General features: G+C 40.7%; 1 protein-coding gene across 1 annotated transcript in view; it reads left to right on the plus strand.

The window, feature by feature from the left end:
* Window positions 1-853: 853 nt before the first annotated feature.
* Window positions 854-18,960, plus strand: part of LOC308282059 (NACHT, LRR and PYD domains-containing protein 12-like) — a gene marked incomplete at both ends in the record, with an annotated part of 22,416 nt that continues 4,309 nt past the window's right edge. The window contains 5 exons of the mRNA XM_080722406.1: window positions 854-867; window positions 2,424-2,496; window positions 3,984-4,275; window positions 16,251-18,087; window positions 18,305-18,622. Of these exons, the coding sequence (XP_080578532.1) occupies window positions 854-867; window positions 2,424-2,496; window positions 3,984-4,275; window positions 16,251-18,087; window positions 18,305-18,622 (2,534 nt within the window). The remainder of the gene's footprint in view (window positions 868-2,423; window positions 2,497-3,983; window positions 4,276-16,250; window positions 18,088-18,304; window positions 18,623-18,960) is intronic.

The raw sequence follows: 18,960 nt of genomic DNA on the forward strand, positions 1-18,960 counted from the left end.
ATACAAGCTCACAGCAAGCTTCTAGATCTGCTATTTGTTTTTTAATCGTGAAAATGTGTAAGTCTTTGAACATTTTTGACCCGATTCTATGTCTTCTAAAGGTTTTCTATGTCAGTGGTACTCAAACTTTTTCATGTCAAGGGCCCCTAGAATTATATGTATTTGTCTGCCGACCCCCATCTCGGAATATTATGAATCAGACGGGGACCCCCAGAGTTACAAATGTTCGCTTTGAAAAAGATATGTTTAAATAAAATAGTGAATGATTTGATTCATGAAAAAGCTCAAAATAGTATCATAGTAGTACCGTAAATACATTATGAGTCAATAATTACATCATCTAAAATAATAAGAATCTTTGACAGAATGACATTTTGATTACTAGTAGTATCATGCTTATTGTAGCACTTTGAGATTTACCCAAATAAAGTGCATTATAAATCAAATCCATTTTTATTATTATTATTATTATCATCTATACTGTCCTACCTTGATTTTAATCAATAATAAGAATAACTTAAAGCAGCACACTTTTCTTTTAAATTAATAAAATGTAATTTTGTCCGATGTGTATGGTAGAGCAGTGGTTCTCAACCTGTGGGTCGGGACCCCCAGGGGTGTTGTTGCGTTATTTTTTTTATTTATTTATTTTTTTTTTTTTTTTGGGGGGGGGGGTCCCCAGATGACAGTGAAGGGACTTTTAAGACCTTTTTACTAACAAAAGAAAAGAAAAGAAAGAATGAAAACACCATTACTTACTCAAAAGTAATCCACAAACTATAGCCTGGTACTTTGTCCTCAGGTTGAAAGGGATATACTGTATGTACTAATAGAATCACAAGGGGATCAGCAAATGGCGACCAGAAGGTAATGTGCAGCACCACTTTTGGTCAGTCATCATATTCAGTAAAAGGTATACTTGTGGAATGCCCTAACAAGTGAAATAAAATCATAAAAAAATCTTTAAAAAAACCCTCAACATATTTAATGAAAAGGTTAAATGTTGGTTAAAATCAAACCAAAGCTGCCTGAAAACATATGTTAGGCACATTTTAGAATGGTAATGTCACTGCTTTCTGACTGTAATTGGGGAATGTTAATTGTATTTGTATAGAAAGGCCTAACCAGGTACTGGGGTTGCAAATTGAGAAACCTCGGGTATAAACCCTACAGTACAATGCCATGGTTTCATGTTTTTATAACTTGATACTGTGTGTCTTTGTATTGTCCCTATGACCCTGTCAAATAAACAAATAAATACATAAATACTATAAAGACAAGTCAAACTTGGCCAAATTCTCAAATAATATATGAAAGAGGCAAACAATATTTTCACAATATTTATCAGTGGAACCGAGTCAAACAAAATGTAATGCCCTATACATTCTAAGTGATTATCAGTGTGGCGGGTCCCCAGTTCAAATATGATGATTATTTTGGGGGGTCACGGCTTGAAAAGGTTGAGATCCACTGGCAGAGTATGGTAACAATATAACTGTTTTAGTCTCCCTGCTCTTCTATTGAATTGTCTCACACAGACACAGGATCTGTCACAGTCACAGACTATGCCTGTCTTGTCTAGGTCTTGTATTTCTATATGTGATAAGTTCTTGTTCTAGTTTTCATAGTTCTATGTTGTCTTCCCCAGCTATATGTCATGTGTAATCAGTCCTCATGCATATTAGTCTTGTTCCCCAGTCAGTCCTTTATGGGGAAACAAACGTTTCTCCATAGTCCTTGTTGAGTCATTGTTTGGTGTCACATCATGTTTAGTGACAGTTGGTGATTGTGACATTTCCCTGTTATTTGTAATAAACCTATCCTCGCATAGCCAGACAATATCACTATGTGAGGGACATTTGTCTTTGCAATGGCAGATTCGTCATGGCTACGTGAGGCTATATTTGCATTTCTGGTCCACGTCACACTGATAAGAACCTAGATGTGTGCGCAGGTCGGCACCAAATGAAACACGTTGCCCATAGGATACAATGGATAGCGGTCACGTTTAAAAAAGCATTCCATCAAAATGTCAGATGCTGTTTTTCTCCCAGTGTGGAGGAAGAATGTTTTAGGCTGGACTCACACATATGCGTCACGCATCTTCTCCGTATCGTCTGAGAATGGCCACTGGGAGCGCCGTACTAATGCATTGTCAATGCAAGGTTGTTTGTTTTTTTGTCGTTGCTGTGTCTCAAGCTAGCTAGGCTAGCTTGAGACACGGCAACGACAAAACACCAAACAACCTTCCATTGACAATGCATTGGACCTCCCCCTCCCCCCTCTTTCTGACACGATAGCTGTCGCAAATGTGTGTGGCGCGCCTTATGAAATATGTAGTCCTTAGTTTCTGTTGATTGTAAACAATAATAGCGATTCAAAACAGTTGCCCTTCAAACCCCACCTTCATTCACCATCATCAGAACAGAGGGAACGCTCCTCATCACGGTACCAGAGCTGCTACTGCTCGCCCAGCTGCAGTCCATGAAGCTTAATGTATGCTCTGTCCGCGCGCAGACCTCCAAGCGCAGAACGGTTGCATTGGTGACGCCATGTGAGCTTGTATATCGGCTACTCTCGAGGTGCAATACCGTTGCGCAATGAAGTACCGGTATATATATGTCTCAATAAGGGCGCACCCATGGGTGCACCTCACTAGCCAACACACAAGGAGGTTAATGAACTGAAGCCAGCGCTCCCCAAAACAACAGGTTTGGGGATCTGTTGGGAATTGATTACATGATACAGTCACCTGTGCATTTAGTCTCAATGTTTGTAAACAAGAAATGGGTCTATAATAAACCACCCAATTTTGGGTCTGCCTGCCTTGCTGTCCTCCTGCATGGGTCCTCACCACACCACCAGATCGTGACAGTATCTGACACGAATCTTGATTTGATCAAGATTCAATTTATCCCCTGAGCAAGCAGGAAGGCTCTATTAGCTCAATGCTAAAAAATTTCAGGACTTGCCCAGGAAACCAGGTTAAAATCCAGGGTAGAAGAGGAACATTTCATAGTGCAGCTAAACTTATATGGGCCTTTCATGCGACCCAAGGACGCTTGCCATCAACAAAAACAATCTAGCTGCTTAAAGCCAGTGGGAGCAAGTCTCTTCAATTCAGATTGTCAATGTAGTCTTTTATCATTAATTCCCTATTATTACGTGTATTGGTTAACTGGTAACTGTCTTAAGCCCTTTGCACACAGGCGCGTTTATCCGCACGGATAAAACGGACAATTTCATTTTTTAAAAAGAAAACAATGATTCTCTACGACCTCATGCACACCGGATCCGAATTAGCCGTGCGACGAGTGGCTGCGGCCGTGCGTTTTTTTCTTGATCGAACCCAGTTCGATTCGTGCGTCTTGTCGCATGCGGTAAAAAACTCATCACTCCTTTTATGACTCCTTTTGTGATCCGCAGCGCCGATTCCGCACAGCATTGCACACCAAATCCAATGCATTTTAATTATGCAGCAAACTAAAAAAACGCAACTGTCCTGTGTGCAAAGGGCTTTACTGTCATTATTTCCACATCATATTGTTGTTCTGGCTCCATCCTCCACTGATGGATGCAGCGAGAGAGAAACAGGAAGTGTTAGGGAAATGTTGAAACTCTTCTCTTTCACTGCTTAATATTTAGACGGACACGCACGCACGCACGCACGCACGCACGCACGCACGCACGCACGCACACACACACACACACACACACACACACACACACACACACACACACACTTAAAACCTGGGAGCTCACCAATACAACCACAGTCTTATACTGCAGTTATGGGTTCAGTGCCTTGCTTAAAAGGCACTGTTGGAGGAGGGGTAAGTGCTGGCCATTCACTTCCCCACCCAGACTCAAAACATGACAATATGAAATTTCATTCAAAAGACTATGACTAAACCAGATGAAAATCTGCTGTCAAAATAGACCCCATAGTTAGTCAGTGATGTCTTGTCTTCCCATTGTCCCAGGATTCATCAATGGCGACGCCTAGGGAACAACTCTTGAAGACCCTGGAAGACCTGGGCAGTGAGGAGCTCAGGTCGTTCCAGTGGTTCCTGCATCAGGCTGACTCCTCCTCCAGCCTCCCTTCCATCCCCAAGAGCCGCCTGGACGATGCTGGCCGCCCGGACACAGTGGACCAGATGGTCCAGACCTACGGCTCTGCTGTGGAGGCCCTGAAGATCACTGTGGACATTCTGAGGAAGATGGACAGGAACGATCTGGTGGTGACTCTGTCCAACACTGAGTTGGTACCCAAAGGTGAGTCAGGGGGGAAATTAAATCAGGTAAATGTATAAAACAATTTATAGTAATATATTTTACCCACAGATATATATGCATTCTGCTAGCTGTCTTTAAGTAAAGAACATTTTGCTTGACTAGCTGCATATTCTGACAAAAAACACTTTGTTGGACATTTTAACTGGGAAAGCATCGGTGTCATTGACTATTCAAAAATAGATAATACAAGCTCATACCACACTATGAGCTTGTAGATCTGCTTTTTTTCTTTTCTTTTTTCTTTTTTTGACATTTGTGATTCTTTTTTTTTTTAAATATAATAGTTTGAAATTGGGGTCCACTGCCAAATAAACACCATTTTGGGGGTCCTTGACATAAAAATGTTTGAGAACCACTGATTCATAGAAACATGCACAACCCCACTTACCCCAGATAGACAGAAGACCAAACCATTCAATACCCGATTACATACGGTCTGACCCACCCAGCTAGACAGAAACCCTATAATAGCCAACTCATCACCGCACACCAAATCAGTATACAATTCATGGTTTAATCCAGTGGTTCTTAAATGTTTATGTCTCAGGTCACCCCTGTAAATAACGTTTTCATCTAAGGCACCCCTGAATTACATGTTACTTTATAGAACCGTACATTTATGTCATAATACAGTACGTAAATATCAAAATGATTCCCCCTAATATACACTAGGGGTAGGGTTGCCAACTCCCAGAGTTTCAAATACGGGACACTTTCTAAGGAGACATGCGCCGCCAAAGGCGGCGCCGAAAAATCGGATATCTTCGGTGTAGCATCTAACATGAAAAATAATACTGATATTACTAATAGATACTAATATCAAAAAATAGGGATTGTCCACAGAACTTCAAAAGTAAATGTTCTTGTTTATTCATGTCCAACAAAAGTATAGATCCTTAATCAAAGTAAAAACTCTTCTACTGAGGTTCCTTTCCAATTCTCAGCAAATAGCATATTTTCCTTTTAATGTTGAACTCACAACATTGTTTCCCAATTAGAATTTAACTCCGGACCGGTACGGAGGAGCCATGTCAACCTCCGTTTCTATTGACAATGACTCCCGATTGACAATAAGCAACCCGTTATATGGGCCAGAGCCGACCCTAAAGAAAGCTCACACAATAGAGGATAAGGAGGCAGATGGCACCCTTCTCATCAGCTAATTGACCAGCGTTGTATGTCAAAGAAAGTACATATGACAATCAATACATTGAAAAGTTACCTATGCTAAAAGCTTCACATGACAATTCTTAATTTACGTGTCATGTTAAGTGCCTATGGTCAGCTAATCCAATTAATGGCTGACCATCCCCACTGACCAGGGGCTACTGAGAAGCTATGACCCTTGCAGCAGGAGAAACAATATCATTAGCTATGTGCTGAGAACTCAAAGATACATCACACAAATATATTAACATATTAGGTCGTCCAGCTGCAACATAAACCTCCCTTTTGTGAGGTACAATATACCTCACAAAACTTGACGAACTAATATGTACATACATCAAATTGATGTCCCTGCAAGGACTAATGAACACACAAATTGAACATCAAAACCCATTAAAATACACCTACAACACTCACACGATCACAATAAGAACAAACATATAGAAGACATAGAATAAAACACAAAACTCATGAGACATAATCAAATACAACCTTAATAGTCCATCAATGAAACCAAACATTCCCCCATGAACACTGTTCCTTACAAACCCTGGGGACAAAAGAAATTCACAGCCACTGTAAGTGATCAGTCCATGGCTCCATTATTTGGTCTGTAAATGAATAAGTCTCTGATCAATAATCAGACCCACACATCATATACCAGAGGCTGGACACATATAAGGGTATTAGTTAGAAACCCCCATTTACTCTAATTATGTATCCCACTTTTGTTGATATGGGACACCTCCCTTTTATAATTTCTTCATCCCAAGATATATCATCATACCCAATATATGTATGCCTCAGGTATCAACATAAACATAAATAACTTATATCAGTACAGTACAGAAATGCAAACAAAAGAAAGTTACTAACATTCCTGATATATCAAAGTACTTCATATCAGCCCTCTTGCAAACCAGATATTGCCCTACTGTATCATCAAATTTGAGAAATACCGCACTGCACCATCCAGATTAATAAAATCAAATCAATTAAACACATGAAGTAATCATTGTACATATTGTAATATGTGTATAAGTTTGTATGCATGTCATAACCTAAATAACTCCTTTGGTTGCCTACTTAAACATAGAATGAATACACTTTGCTCATAAGCCTCACATCTTTACCCATCTTTTCTTCCAGAGATTCTTCCAATACTTCAATAACCTTAGTCCCATTTTCAAAATCCATTTTGACCTACGTTTTAGACACACATCTATCATTCCCTTATTATGTACGCTTATTCACTATGAGTGTCATGAGTATTTTTGAGCCTAAAGATTTCCAAGTCTGTGTTGTGGTCTTTTATTTAGTCTCATCAAACTTCTAGCCATTAAGTTTCACTGCAAAACATCAATTTTAGTTAGCAGTTGGTCTCAAACCTTAAATTATCTTTGTCATGTTCATTCTTCAGTCAGGAACCTGTATACGTGTAACCATTATGTGTTCTTTAGTCTGGGTATACATATATATATATATTAACCTACGATCATGTGGACTAGCAATTATATCACGATAAACAATAAGAACTCTACTCGTTATGTGTAGGAGGCCTCTACCTCACAAGGTCATTAATTAGAGTACCCTATTAATTCCTATACCGTTATTCCCTTTTTAGTACTCCTAAACAAATTTTGTTACACACACCCATGACTGAATATTACTATTTTCCATTACCTCATTATGTTCAAAGTACATGAGAAATTTATTTTCCCCATCCTATGACTTCTCTATACTTTTCGGAAGGTCAATTATATACTCTTACAAGTCAGATTCTCTTTTTCTTTTCTTTCCAGCAACAATGCAACACATACATTTTTGAAGATCTCCTAATCAACCAAACTGTACAAAGCAGCATAAAGTCTTAGCACCTTGATGGCCTATACATCTAAAATATATTTCTGTCTGATCCATGAGTGAGATAATTCATACCAAATACAAGCCTCTCCTGGCCACACCTCCACTCAAAGCACATCCGTCCCGCCTTCAAAACAATAACTCCCTAGCAATCCACCAAGATTGCAGCCATATAATCCATCTTGCAATTAACTTCCCCCACATACTTAAATCCTTCCACTTATTTCAATTCAGATATTAATTATCCCAATCAGATATCACTCATTCGCATCAGATATTCATTATTCTATTCTATCTTGTGATACTTCCTTCCAAAAATACTCTCCCTGATAGTTTCAATAGTTTCAAACATGTAATTTATTATCAAAAATCTTTTTGTAAGATTATTTATAATCATTGTAAATGTATTCATGTAACCCCCTTGTCAACAATACTCATCCACCCCTTTGTCTACATGAAGAAAAATGTAGACAAAAAACAGTAATGATATAAACCTAGTACTGAACCCCGTACTATGACATAATAACAGCAAAAACAATATCTGAGTTGAGATATGACAATACCACACTTAAGACCATTCAGACATAATATCAGGAAACAGGACTTGACGACTCACATCTGATGCGTTAATTCGACTTACTGCAGAAGGCAAATCACTGTACCTGCCGTAAGCCTAATAATAGTGTCCCAAATACATCTGCTTCTGTGTCTAGGACATGTGAGATAAAACATTTGTTAGCACTTAACTGACACAACCCCTGTCTAAACCAAACGTTCACTACCACAGCCTTTACGACACACGCATAGAATGCCAGAGGCCACTCTACCAACAGTCCAAAACAACCCTTGAAAAACCCCTAAGAACAATAAACCTCAGATAGACCATGCAGTCCACACCAGCAGTACAATAGTCCCAGCGTCACAAAGAAGATTCAGTGACACTCTCCAAGTTCTGCTGGCAACAGTATGAATTTTCAGAAACAACAAAAGCTAGTTGTGTTCAATACGCATCCGAAATACACTCCCCAAATATTGTCAATATGGACTTAACTCCATCCCCATTGCGTCCATTTACATTGTTAAGTCTGTAAAGCACCAAGAGCAGTCTATAGTCTCCCTTTGTCTAGCACAACTTCACTATATCCTATGCACCATGTAAGCAGACCCTTCGTAGTCATAGTTGTGAATTATCTTGTGAGTGTGGTTTTAATAAATACAAAAGTAAATACAATAAGTACAGTAGGCTTTGATCCCATTTCAATAAACCCCATATCTTAACAAAATGTATATTGTTTGCGGTTCAAACTGTAGAAACCCACAAACGTGTAATGTGTAATGACATTTCCAGAAACTAACTATGTGCCAAAGTGTACAATAGAGCACAGGTCCAAAAAATAACTTCATTAAACAATCTCAAACGAATCAACAAAAACCTTCAATAATTCTAGCCATAGCTATAAGCAGGAAAACTATGATCAATACTCAATTGAAGAAACACAGCAGCAAAAAGAGAAGATCGGGGAGGTCAAGGGCCACTGCCCCGTCCATCTCTCTGTGTGCCCGCGAGTGTATGTAAGAACAAAAGCCACAGAGCAGGGTCTCTCAATGCACTCAGTCCCCCCAAGAGCCCAATAAAAAGGGCAATAAATCGGACGGGGGTCGAAATGACACAAAAACCCTATTCACCCACTACAATCAGTCGGATCAAAAAGATCTCCCTTAACCAACAGTCACCCAAACGTTGTGACCTACACCAGCAACGTTTTATCAAATATTATAGAATCAGCCAATTAATATCCACCATCATGGAATCCAGTTATCTCCTAATTATTACTCCAGGAAAACAGAACATGAAATAGCCTATCACAGCCAAATTATATACAAACAATCTGTCCTAACAACCTCTAACTGCCTACCCACCACCATTCCTGTGTTGTAGTTCCCATTAATATATTAAAGCAACCTATATTGCCACTGTATCAATTTATTTCCCTATCACTTCAAACCACCATAAACCATTGAACATCAGATTGAGCTATACCTCCAAACTAACATCAGGAAATCATTTGACAAATACCAAATCCCAAGACAGAATAATCTCTCACTACCTTTAACACTATGCCAGCACACTCGCTTTAAATTGTTGCACTTCATTGCTGGAAAGAAAAAAGACCTTCATTTCAAATCACTACCTAACCACAACATAACTGTTTACGGTCATCCCGTGACACCAGAAACACATACTATAAGCTATAAATGATTAGATCTTTCTTCCTGAATACTGATCCTTATTAGCAATTAAATACATCATCGAAATAGAGTCCACTAACATTGTTGGAAACGGATGGCACACCATACTGGATCAAACTCAAAGTGCACTATTCCAAATGTCAGCATAATAGCTGTCCTGAGTCTGTTCATTATACATTGAAGAATGTAGTTACTTTGTCACTAGGCATGGGCATGGGTACACTTAATAAATAAACAACTCTAAAATATGTAATACTGTGCATGTCAGTAATACTAATTAAGTGTTCTGACAGATATTTCAATATCCCTACAGGCAAACCACACTATAGTACTTGTCCCAGTTCGTCACTGCAAAGAATGTCCTTTTATTGTGCTACTCAGTCAACTCACAATCATGGTGTTGCACAGGCCAGATGTCAAACCACCCCTTTCACATAATCACTGGACCTCTGTGCAAGCAGAAATTTAGACTAGAATAGCACAATACCAACTCATAATCTATGTTTATGCGTGCCTCACATGCAAATATCTTTGTGTAAGTAGAATCTATCAATATATATTATTAATCTATATTGTGCTCAGCTGTTGTGAAGAGTCAAACAAATACCATGTCTCACTCACTAATGTTCCTTTTAAGTCGATGGGATGTAAGTCAAGTTATAATCAAACACCCAATCTAAATTTTAGCTGTGGTAAAGGGTTAAAAATATCTTGCATGATTCAATGGGATGAGCCTGTCAATGTCCCAAATCGTTTAAACTGTAGTTACCGTCATCATTACCCCTTGTTTAGTTTATTTCCATCACTATCATGTACTATTCACTTGATGTCTGCAAATATGAACATGCGTTTTCAGTTACTTTAATCTAATTATATGAATATTAAACCTAAGTAGTAATACTGTTGTGGCATTGACTACTAGATACAGACAGGCATAACATAAGTTTTCGTGTCTAGACACATTTCTAGTGACAGTACCTAGTATGTATCATATATGCAAACCACACTTGCTCTGCTCTCCCTTATTGTCAACAGGAATGTAATGCAATAGCAACTGAATCGAAAAATCTGTTTAAACCTATAATGGCCTACCATATTGACATGATATAGAAAGGCCTACATAATCCCTTAGTATTTAACTTCAACTGTATCAGTATAATTTTACAATATTACGTTCATGTGTTCAATGATCTATCTCCATAATAATAGATTTTCCTCTTTAGAAAGAAAACATGTATTAACACCTTACACACAAACTAGTTGTGCTATGACATCAAATCATTTTGAAAATATAACGTTACACCAGTCATGAAATCCTTAAGAGGATGTATTGTCAAGTATTTGAGGCAGTTGGACATGTCAGAGGTGGACCACCCAGTTTCTAATCAGCAAATTGACATTGGTCGTCAGTGAGATCAATATGATATCTCACCTCCCTACCACCATACAATTCTGGTTGAGCATTAAATTAAGTGCCTTCTGGTCACTTCTTCTTTTAGCTTTCCCAATTTGACCTTTAACCCATGGTTTACAACCACCACTATGCTTTTTATTTTTTTTTCCCTTCATTTCACTTGTTTTTAGATTTTTGTTTCTCAATTCACGGAAAATATTTTTAGAGACAACAGGAATTTGCTGTGTCGGTGTCTCATATGAGGACCTTCATTCATGACTGAACCATCTCTCAAATACTTCTTCACCACAATGCAAGTCAAGTATAGTCTGTGACTCCATCTCTCTTTCTGAACAGGAGTTAATAACATTCCTTCAAAATAAAATCACTAAAAAACAAAAGACTTATCTTCCTAAATCTATAGTTCCAACATTTGTTACTTGTGTAATTTGTCTTTTTTACAATTTAAACACCAAAACTATACTGAACCAGCCCATGTTTTTCCTACATTAACAGTTAATACTATTAAAATACAGGTTACTGCCCTTTAAACACTTTTCATAGCCCCCAGATTGATGTAGTTCGGTCACGGCTGGGCGTGTCACACCAAAAACCTTGTCCTTGGTGTCATTGGGTCATGGATCAGCATAGCTTTGGGGTCCAGAACTTCAGTCCAGTCCATCCAGCGTATTCTCACCACAGACAAATACAGAAGAAAATAACAAAATTAATGCCAAATCAAAACACTCTTCAACCAATTTACTCTAAAGTCCTCCTCAAGCAAGGAAGACCACAAAACATAATAGAACCATCTATTACCGCAGTACTTAAGAACACACAGACTGCAGACAATATGTTCCCAAACAACCACAATAAATTACAAAAAATATCTTTTTTAAATCATGAATACTCAGTAAACTAGTTAATAAACTTCTAATCAATTATATTATAACCAAATAAAGACTTCATAACCACCTCTGAAGATTTAAAACACTAGCACATAAAAACACATGATGACAGTAGAGAAAAACACAAAAGAACAATTGGAACCCTGGATGTTTTACTGGGTTCAACTTCCCTCAGACACGTAGAGAAAGAGAAAACCTATTGCTTCTCTCCCCCCCCTCATCCACGGGCGCACGTGGACGACAAAGAGAGAGAGAGAGAGCAACACACACGCACACAAAAGGGAGCAGAGCCACACACACACACACACACACATACACATACACACACAAGAGGGAGGAGAAAAAATGACAGCCCCAAACAAAGGAGCAGGCCGCTCTTGCGTATTCAGCAAGCAAATTTAGCAACTATCATCAAATTGACTAATGGCAGAATTGAATAATTAAGCCAATCATATTATTCAATCAACCATCCAAAAATATCTTCTTTTCCGTTTTAGAGCTCAACACATAAAGACAAAGACATAGACATAGACAGACAAACAAAAACCCACCAAAAAAATCACTGACCGTGCGCAAAATCTAAATTCAATAGGCCCTAAATCACTTAACGTACATGTAGGCCTACCACTAAATTTCCCCCTTGGGATAATAAAGGTATCTATCTACCAAACTTCCTGGTGCACCTTATGTCACCAATAGCGCTTTTCTCTTTTCAAACTGTATGCAAATCTCAACTTCTCTGTATGCGCGTCACACGATCCAACTCTATCTACCAATACGCACATCACATAATAAAAACCCACTTTATCAGGTCCAACTCTATCTACCAATACTGACCTCATTAGCAACCGTTATACTGACCATACAGCGTCCTATTGGCCTTCCCCAAAGCAGAGTATTTCGCATTCTCGTCAGAAAGCCCGAAAAAACCCTCTTAACTCCCACACATATAACGTTGCAAAGTCATGACTTAAAACACATATTGCATACAGGCGCAAAGTACAGCATACAGTTAAATCCTAACACACACTGTGGACACACCTATCCCTTCAACATAATCTAAGTCCGTTGCAGATGCAGCGTAAATAACTTGGAAAAAATACAGTATTACCCAAAATGATGGAAGGACAGGAGGTAGGGTGATCAATCGTGAGGAGGAGATGAGGAGATCAGCTACGCGCTCCACGGAGGTCAGGCCAGGGCGAGGGTAGAGCCGGATGCCTGAAAGATGTAGTAGTAACAGCAACACGCACCCCCCTCGCAGGGCTCACGCTTCACTGTTGGGCCCCAATTGACACAGCTCCCTCCGTGTCGGCTCTCCGCAGTCGTCCACTGACAGGCACGGCACAGAGTCAATATTGAAAATGTTCATGTAGATTCGTTGAAAATCTCTGACTTCATCAACCAAAAAACAGCATCTTGATGTCGTCCAACCATCTTTGAACAAATGTCCAGTTGTCGCAGCAGTTGTAACTTTAGGGCTGCAGGCAAGCAGTCAAAAAAAAACAATTAGTGTTCCTTCTTTCTTTCTTCAGTCGTGATGCAGTGGTCAATCTTCAGGGGCCGCGGACACCGCTCACACACCCAGGTCTCTTGATATGCAAAAAGGCCAGTTTCTTTGTCAAACAGGCAGTAAAGCGCACAAGACAAAGGCACAGGCCACAGGGGCACCACTCGCAACGCACAAAACCAACACTGGCTCTCTTCCTCCGCTGAAGTATCTTGATTACAGTCCAAAAAAACAGTTCTCCGTCCTCCGTCGCAAACAAACCCTGATCACAGACTCACAGTCCCCCCTAAAAAAAAAATCTGCTTTTCTTAAAAAGTCATAAAATACGCCACAAATCACTCCTGGCTCGCGTCGCCATTTTTGTAGCATCTAACATGAAAAATAATACTGATATTACTAATAGATACTAATATCAAAAAATAGGGATTGTCCACAGAACTTCAAAAGTAAATGTTCTTGTTTATTCATGTCCAACAAAAGTATAGATCCTTAATCAAAGTAAAAACTCTTCTACTGAGGTTCCTTTCCAATTCTCAGCAAATAGCATATTTTCCTTTTAATGTTGAACTCACAACATTGTTTCCCAATTAGAATTTAACTCCGGACCGGTACGGAGGAGCCATGTCAACCTCCGTTTCTATTGACAATGACTCCCGATTGACAATAAGCAACCCGTTATATGGGCCAGAGCCGACCCTAAAGAAAGCTCACACAATAGAGGATAAGGAGGCAGATGGCACCCTTCTCATCAGCTAATTGACCAGCGTTGTATGTCAAAGAAAGTACATATGACAATCAATACATTGAAAAGTTACCTATGCTAAAAGCTTCACATGACAATTCTTAATTTACGTGTCATGTTAAGTGCCTATGGTCAGCTAATCCAATTAATGGCTGACCATCCCCACTGACCAGGGGCTACTGAGAAGCTATGACCCTTGCAGCAGGAGAAACAATATCATTAGCTATGTGCTGAGAACTCAAAGATACATCACACAAATATATTAACATATTAGGTCGTCCAGCTGCAACATCGGTTATAAAGTTGGCTAAAACGGGTATTTTCCTATATTAAATCATATTTTTCCTTTCACAATATTAATTCGGGTGTCTTTGGGCCAGCTAACCTATTACCTTAAAATCATGTAGTGTAGTCCTATATTGTATTTCTCTCAATTTTCCAAAACATATCGCCTAGGTCTACCTGGTCCTAATGTGCCCACTCTCTGGTTACCCAACACTAGTTTAATCATATTGGCATACAGCAATAACCATTAGGTTTTAAAAACAAAATCAACGCATGCTTATTTCACATACCAGCCTGTCTGGGGTCGCTTTAGTTGGCAGACAAGATTACTGTAGTGTTCCCAGGAATACCAATATCCATGGCTTATTTTCTGTTGCTTGCCTGCTTTTTCACCTTTTTGTTTAGCCTATCACCTATCATAGATTCATGTCTAATATGTTTGTACACAATCTTCTGGCACACGTTTTTTTTAAGACATTAAACAATGTTCTGAGCCGAGCACTGTCGTATGGTCGCTCGCACGCACTCGTATCGTCTCTCGCAGGCAACTTGTGGAGTGAACCTACAGCCCATGCTTGGGAAGGGAGTGTGTAGGGGGCGGAGACTGTGTCTTAGCAACACTGTGTTAATAAGCCAATCAGCTGCTTACAAACAGCGCAGCGCCTCTCACAGCAATGGGATGCAGCACTTGTCGTCTCAGAGGAGAGCAGAGTGGAAGTGGAAGCTCTCTGACAGGCAGAATCGCTGTAATTTCTCAATTAAATCATCCCGTCATTCATATTTATCCCCCAACCTTAAAATACGGGACAAAGAGCGTCCCGTTTCAGTTCAATACGGGACACGTCTTTTAGTTTCCAAAAAAGGGACGATCCCGTATTTTACGGGACGGTTGGTAACCCTAACTAGGGGCCTTTTCCACCGGCAAAGAACCGGTTCGGGTTCTTTCTTCTGCCTATGGGATGAACCAGAGGTGAGCTTTTCCACCGAGAACCAAGTTGGTTCCGAACCGTAAAAGTTGGTTCGCGGCCGGTTCGCAAGAACGAACCAAGGTTCCAAGAAAGTTGCCATCCCATAGGTGGGAGAAAGAACCCGAACCGGTTCTTTGCCGGTGGAAAAGACCCCATGTGTCACAAGGAAGACTTGAGAGAATGTCTGTTTCTAATGACATTTAACGCCTTGAAGCCCAGCATCCCTTTATTCTGGGGGGAACATTCACCAAAAATAGCAGAGCTACACACGCCACAGTGTGACGCGTTGTGAGCTTGTAGATCGGCTATTTTTGGCGTGGAGGTTATAAGTATAGAGGGTTTAAGTGCTTAAACTGAAGTGAAATTGATAAAATCTAGCGCAGCGTAGTTCATTGGGACACGGAAGTTAGAGTCCTAGATATACCCCAGACCCCCCCCCCCCTCTTTCATTCACTTACAGTTCATTCATTCATACGCCCTCCAGTCAATCCACGTACCTCTTCATACTCATTCTCCACTAGCTACTTCACACACACACACCCTTTTCCCAGGGTAACTCAGGCGGTCTTTTTAAGCAGCTTCAGCTCACCGCTCATTCTCTTCGATCAGCTGTCAAAGCAGGTCGTGCTTGTCAGTGTCGGAGAATTCCTCCTCCTCCCCAGCCTCCTCCCTTGGCATTTAACTTCATGATATGATAGGAGGTTGGCTCATTCCATGGTTATTCTACATGCACTGGAGTTGTAATGTTTGATATTACGATTGTACATTCAATGATGTAAGTGATGTATGTTGTTGTACCGTATTTATGCTCTGCTCTGGGGGCACCCACTTAAAACCAGGTTAATCTAGCTTTGTTGTGTTTTTGCAGAGCCTCCAGAACTCATCATTCAGCACCAGCTCATCCTCCGCTCTAACCTCCAGAACAGGTTCCTCTGTGTGACCGAGGCACTGGCCAAGAGGAGGAATAAAAAGCATCTCAACGACATCTATACCGATCTCTACATCATTGGAGGAATCCATGAAGATGTCACCTGTCAGCACGAGGTCACACAGATTGAGGCGGCGTACGGAAAGACGACGGCGGCAGAAAGAGCCATCAAGCCTGTCGACATATTTCAACACCATTCTGGAAAATGTGTGCCCATGAGAGTGGTGCTGACGATCGGTATTGCGGGAATCGGCAAAACCTTCCTCGTTCACAAGTTCATCCTGGACTGGGCGGAAGGGAGAGGTCTCCGAGACGCCCACCTCATGTTCCCGTTCACATTTCGTCATCTGAATACTCTGAAGGCGGAGCGGTTTAGTTTGGCAGAGCTCATCCACACTTGTATCAGAGAAAGCATCGACATCAAACTGGAGCAACTCAATTCCATCTTCATCGCACTGCAAACGTCAGGAAACGACAACTATGACAAGAGCAACTTCAAAGTTGTGTTTGTTCTGGATGGATTAGATGAAAGTCGGCTAAAGTTAAACTTCACCACCAAAGACCACCGGCACATAGATGTCTCAGAAGCAGCCTCGGTGGAAGACCTGCTGACCAACCTCATCAAGGGGAAACTGCTTCCCTCTGCTCGTATCTGGATAACCACGCGACCTGCAGCAGCCACTCAAATTTCCCCAGAGTACATTGATGGGGTGACAGAAGTGAGAGGGTTTGCGGATCCCCAGAAGGAAGAGTTCTTCCGGAAGAGATTCAGTGACGAGAACCAGGCCAGCAAAATCATCACCCACATCAACACATCAAGGAGCCTCCACATCATGTGTCACATCCCAGTGTTCTGTTCGATCACTGCCACAGTCCTGGAACAGATGTGGAGAACAGATGGAGATGGAAAGATTCCCAAGACGTTGACTGAGATGTATGGCAAATTCCTGGCATTCCAGATCCAACAATCCCTACTGAAGTACGACACACAAAATCTCAATCGAAAGATGAAGTCACTTGGAAAACTGGCTTTTCAACAACTGCAGGAAGGCAACCTGATTTTCTATGAAAAGGACCTGAAGGACATCGACATTGATTTCAACGAAGCCTCACTGTACTCAGGAGTGTTCACAGAGATCTTTAAAGAAGAGCAAGAGCCAAATGAGGGCAAGGTATTCAGCTTTGTCCATCTGAGTGTGCAGGAGTTTTTGGCTGCTGTTCATGTGATCACGTCACTCATCAACAGCAAAAAGAATGTGATGGATGAATCACAGTGGGGCGTTCAGCGCATGAAGACGCTGTTAAGAAAATCACCTGCAACAGTGGTCTACAGGAGTGCTGTGGACAAGACCCTACAGAGTCCAAACGGACACCTGAACCTGTTCCTTCGCTTCCTCCTTGGTCTCTCCCTGCAGTCCAATCAGATCCCACTACAAGGCCTGCTGAAGCATACAGAAAGTAGTTCAAAGATCAATCAGGAAACAGCTGATTACATCAAGCAGAAGTTGAGGGAGGGTCTGTCTCCGGAGAAAAGCATCAATCTGATCCACTGTCTGAATGAGATGAACGACAATTCTCTGGTGGAGGAGATCCAGCAGTTCCTGACCTCAGGAAGGCTTTCTACTGACAAACTGTCCGCTGATCAGTGGTCAGCGCTGGTGTTCGTGTTGCTGTCGTCAGGGAAGAAGCTGGACGTGTTTGATCTGGAGAAGTACTCTGCTTCAGAGGAAGGTCTTCTGAGGCTGATGCCAGTGGTCAAAGCTTCATCCAAAGCACTGTAAGAGCACACATGATTAATACAGAAATGCATGATTCAGTTAGAGAAGGCAGAAATATCAAACTGACAAAATTAATAGGAGCCAATGTTCCAACATTACAACTGTGTAACAGTGTCAGAAACAGAGCGATTATCCGCTCACTTCACAGTAGAGGTCAGAAATGGTCTGATTTGGGAGAAAAATAAATTGCTAATAATCATGACAATTCTCTTTCAGGCTGAGTGGCTGTAACCTGTCAGAAAGATGCTGTGCTGCTTTGGCCCCCGTTCTCAGCTCCAGCCCCTCTTCCTTGATAGAGCTGGACCTCAGTAACAACAGCATACAGGATTTTGGTTTGAGGCTACTATGTGATGGATACTATGTGAACCGTAGAATGGAGACTCCCAAGTCAGTCAACACACGTCCATCTAAAACTCGCCTGATTAAAGCACCACAAGCATTGTCCTCCCCCAGTGACAGCAACCTACTGGATTCCCAAGTGAAGCTTCCATGTGCTGGACTGAGGAGTAAAGACTGTAGACTAGAGACTCTCAAGTCAGTACTCCAACACACAAACACTTAAATCTTTGTTTACGTACATATTAAAATCAGTTACAACTAGGGATGCAACGGTATGCTGTATTATAGAATTACTGTGGTATAAACAGCCACAGTATTGATACTGTGAGCTTGATTTCCGAGCTCACATTAATTATTGTATACACATAGATGCATGTGCAACTCCACTCGCACAAATTGCAAACATTACACTTCACGTCCACATTAAGAAAAGTTAAGTAGTAATCCAATTTCACAGTAACAACCCTGTTTGCTTTTGATTTAAGCATCAGCTGCTGTAGATTGAATGGGAGTTTCCTACCTGTTTTCCGAAG

Source organism: Nannobrachium achirus (genome assembly GCF_963921795.1).
Source record: "Nannobrachium achirus genome assembly, chromosome: 3".
Taxonomy (NCBI): Eukaryota; Metazoa; Chordata; class Actinopteri; order Myctophiformes; family Myctophidae; genus Nannobrachium; species Nannobrachium achirus.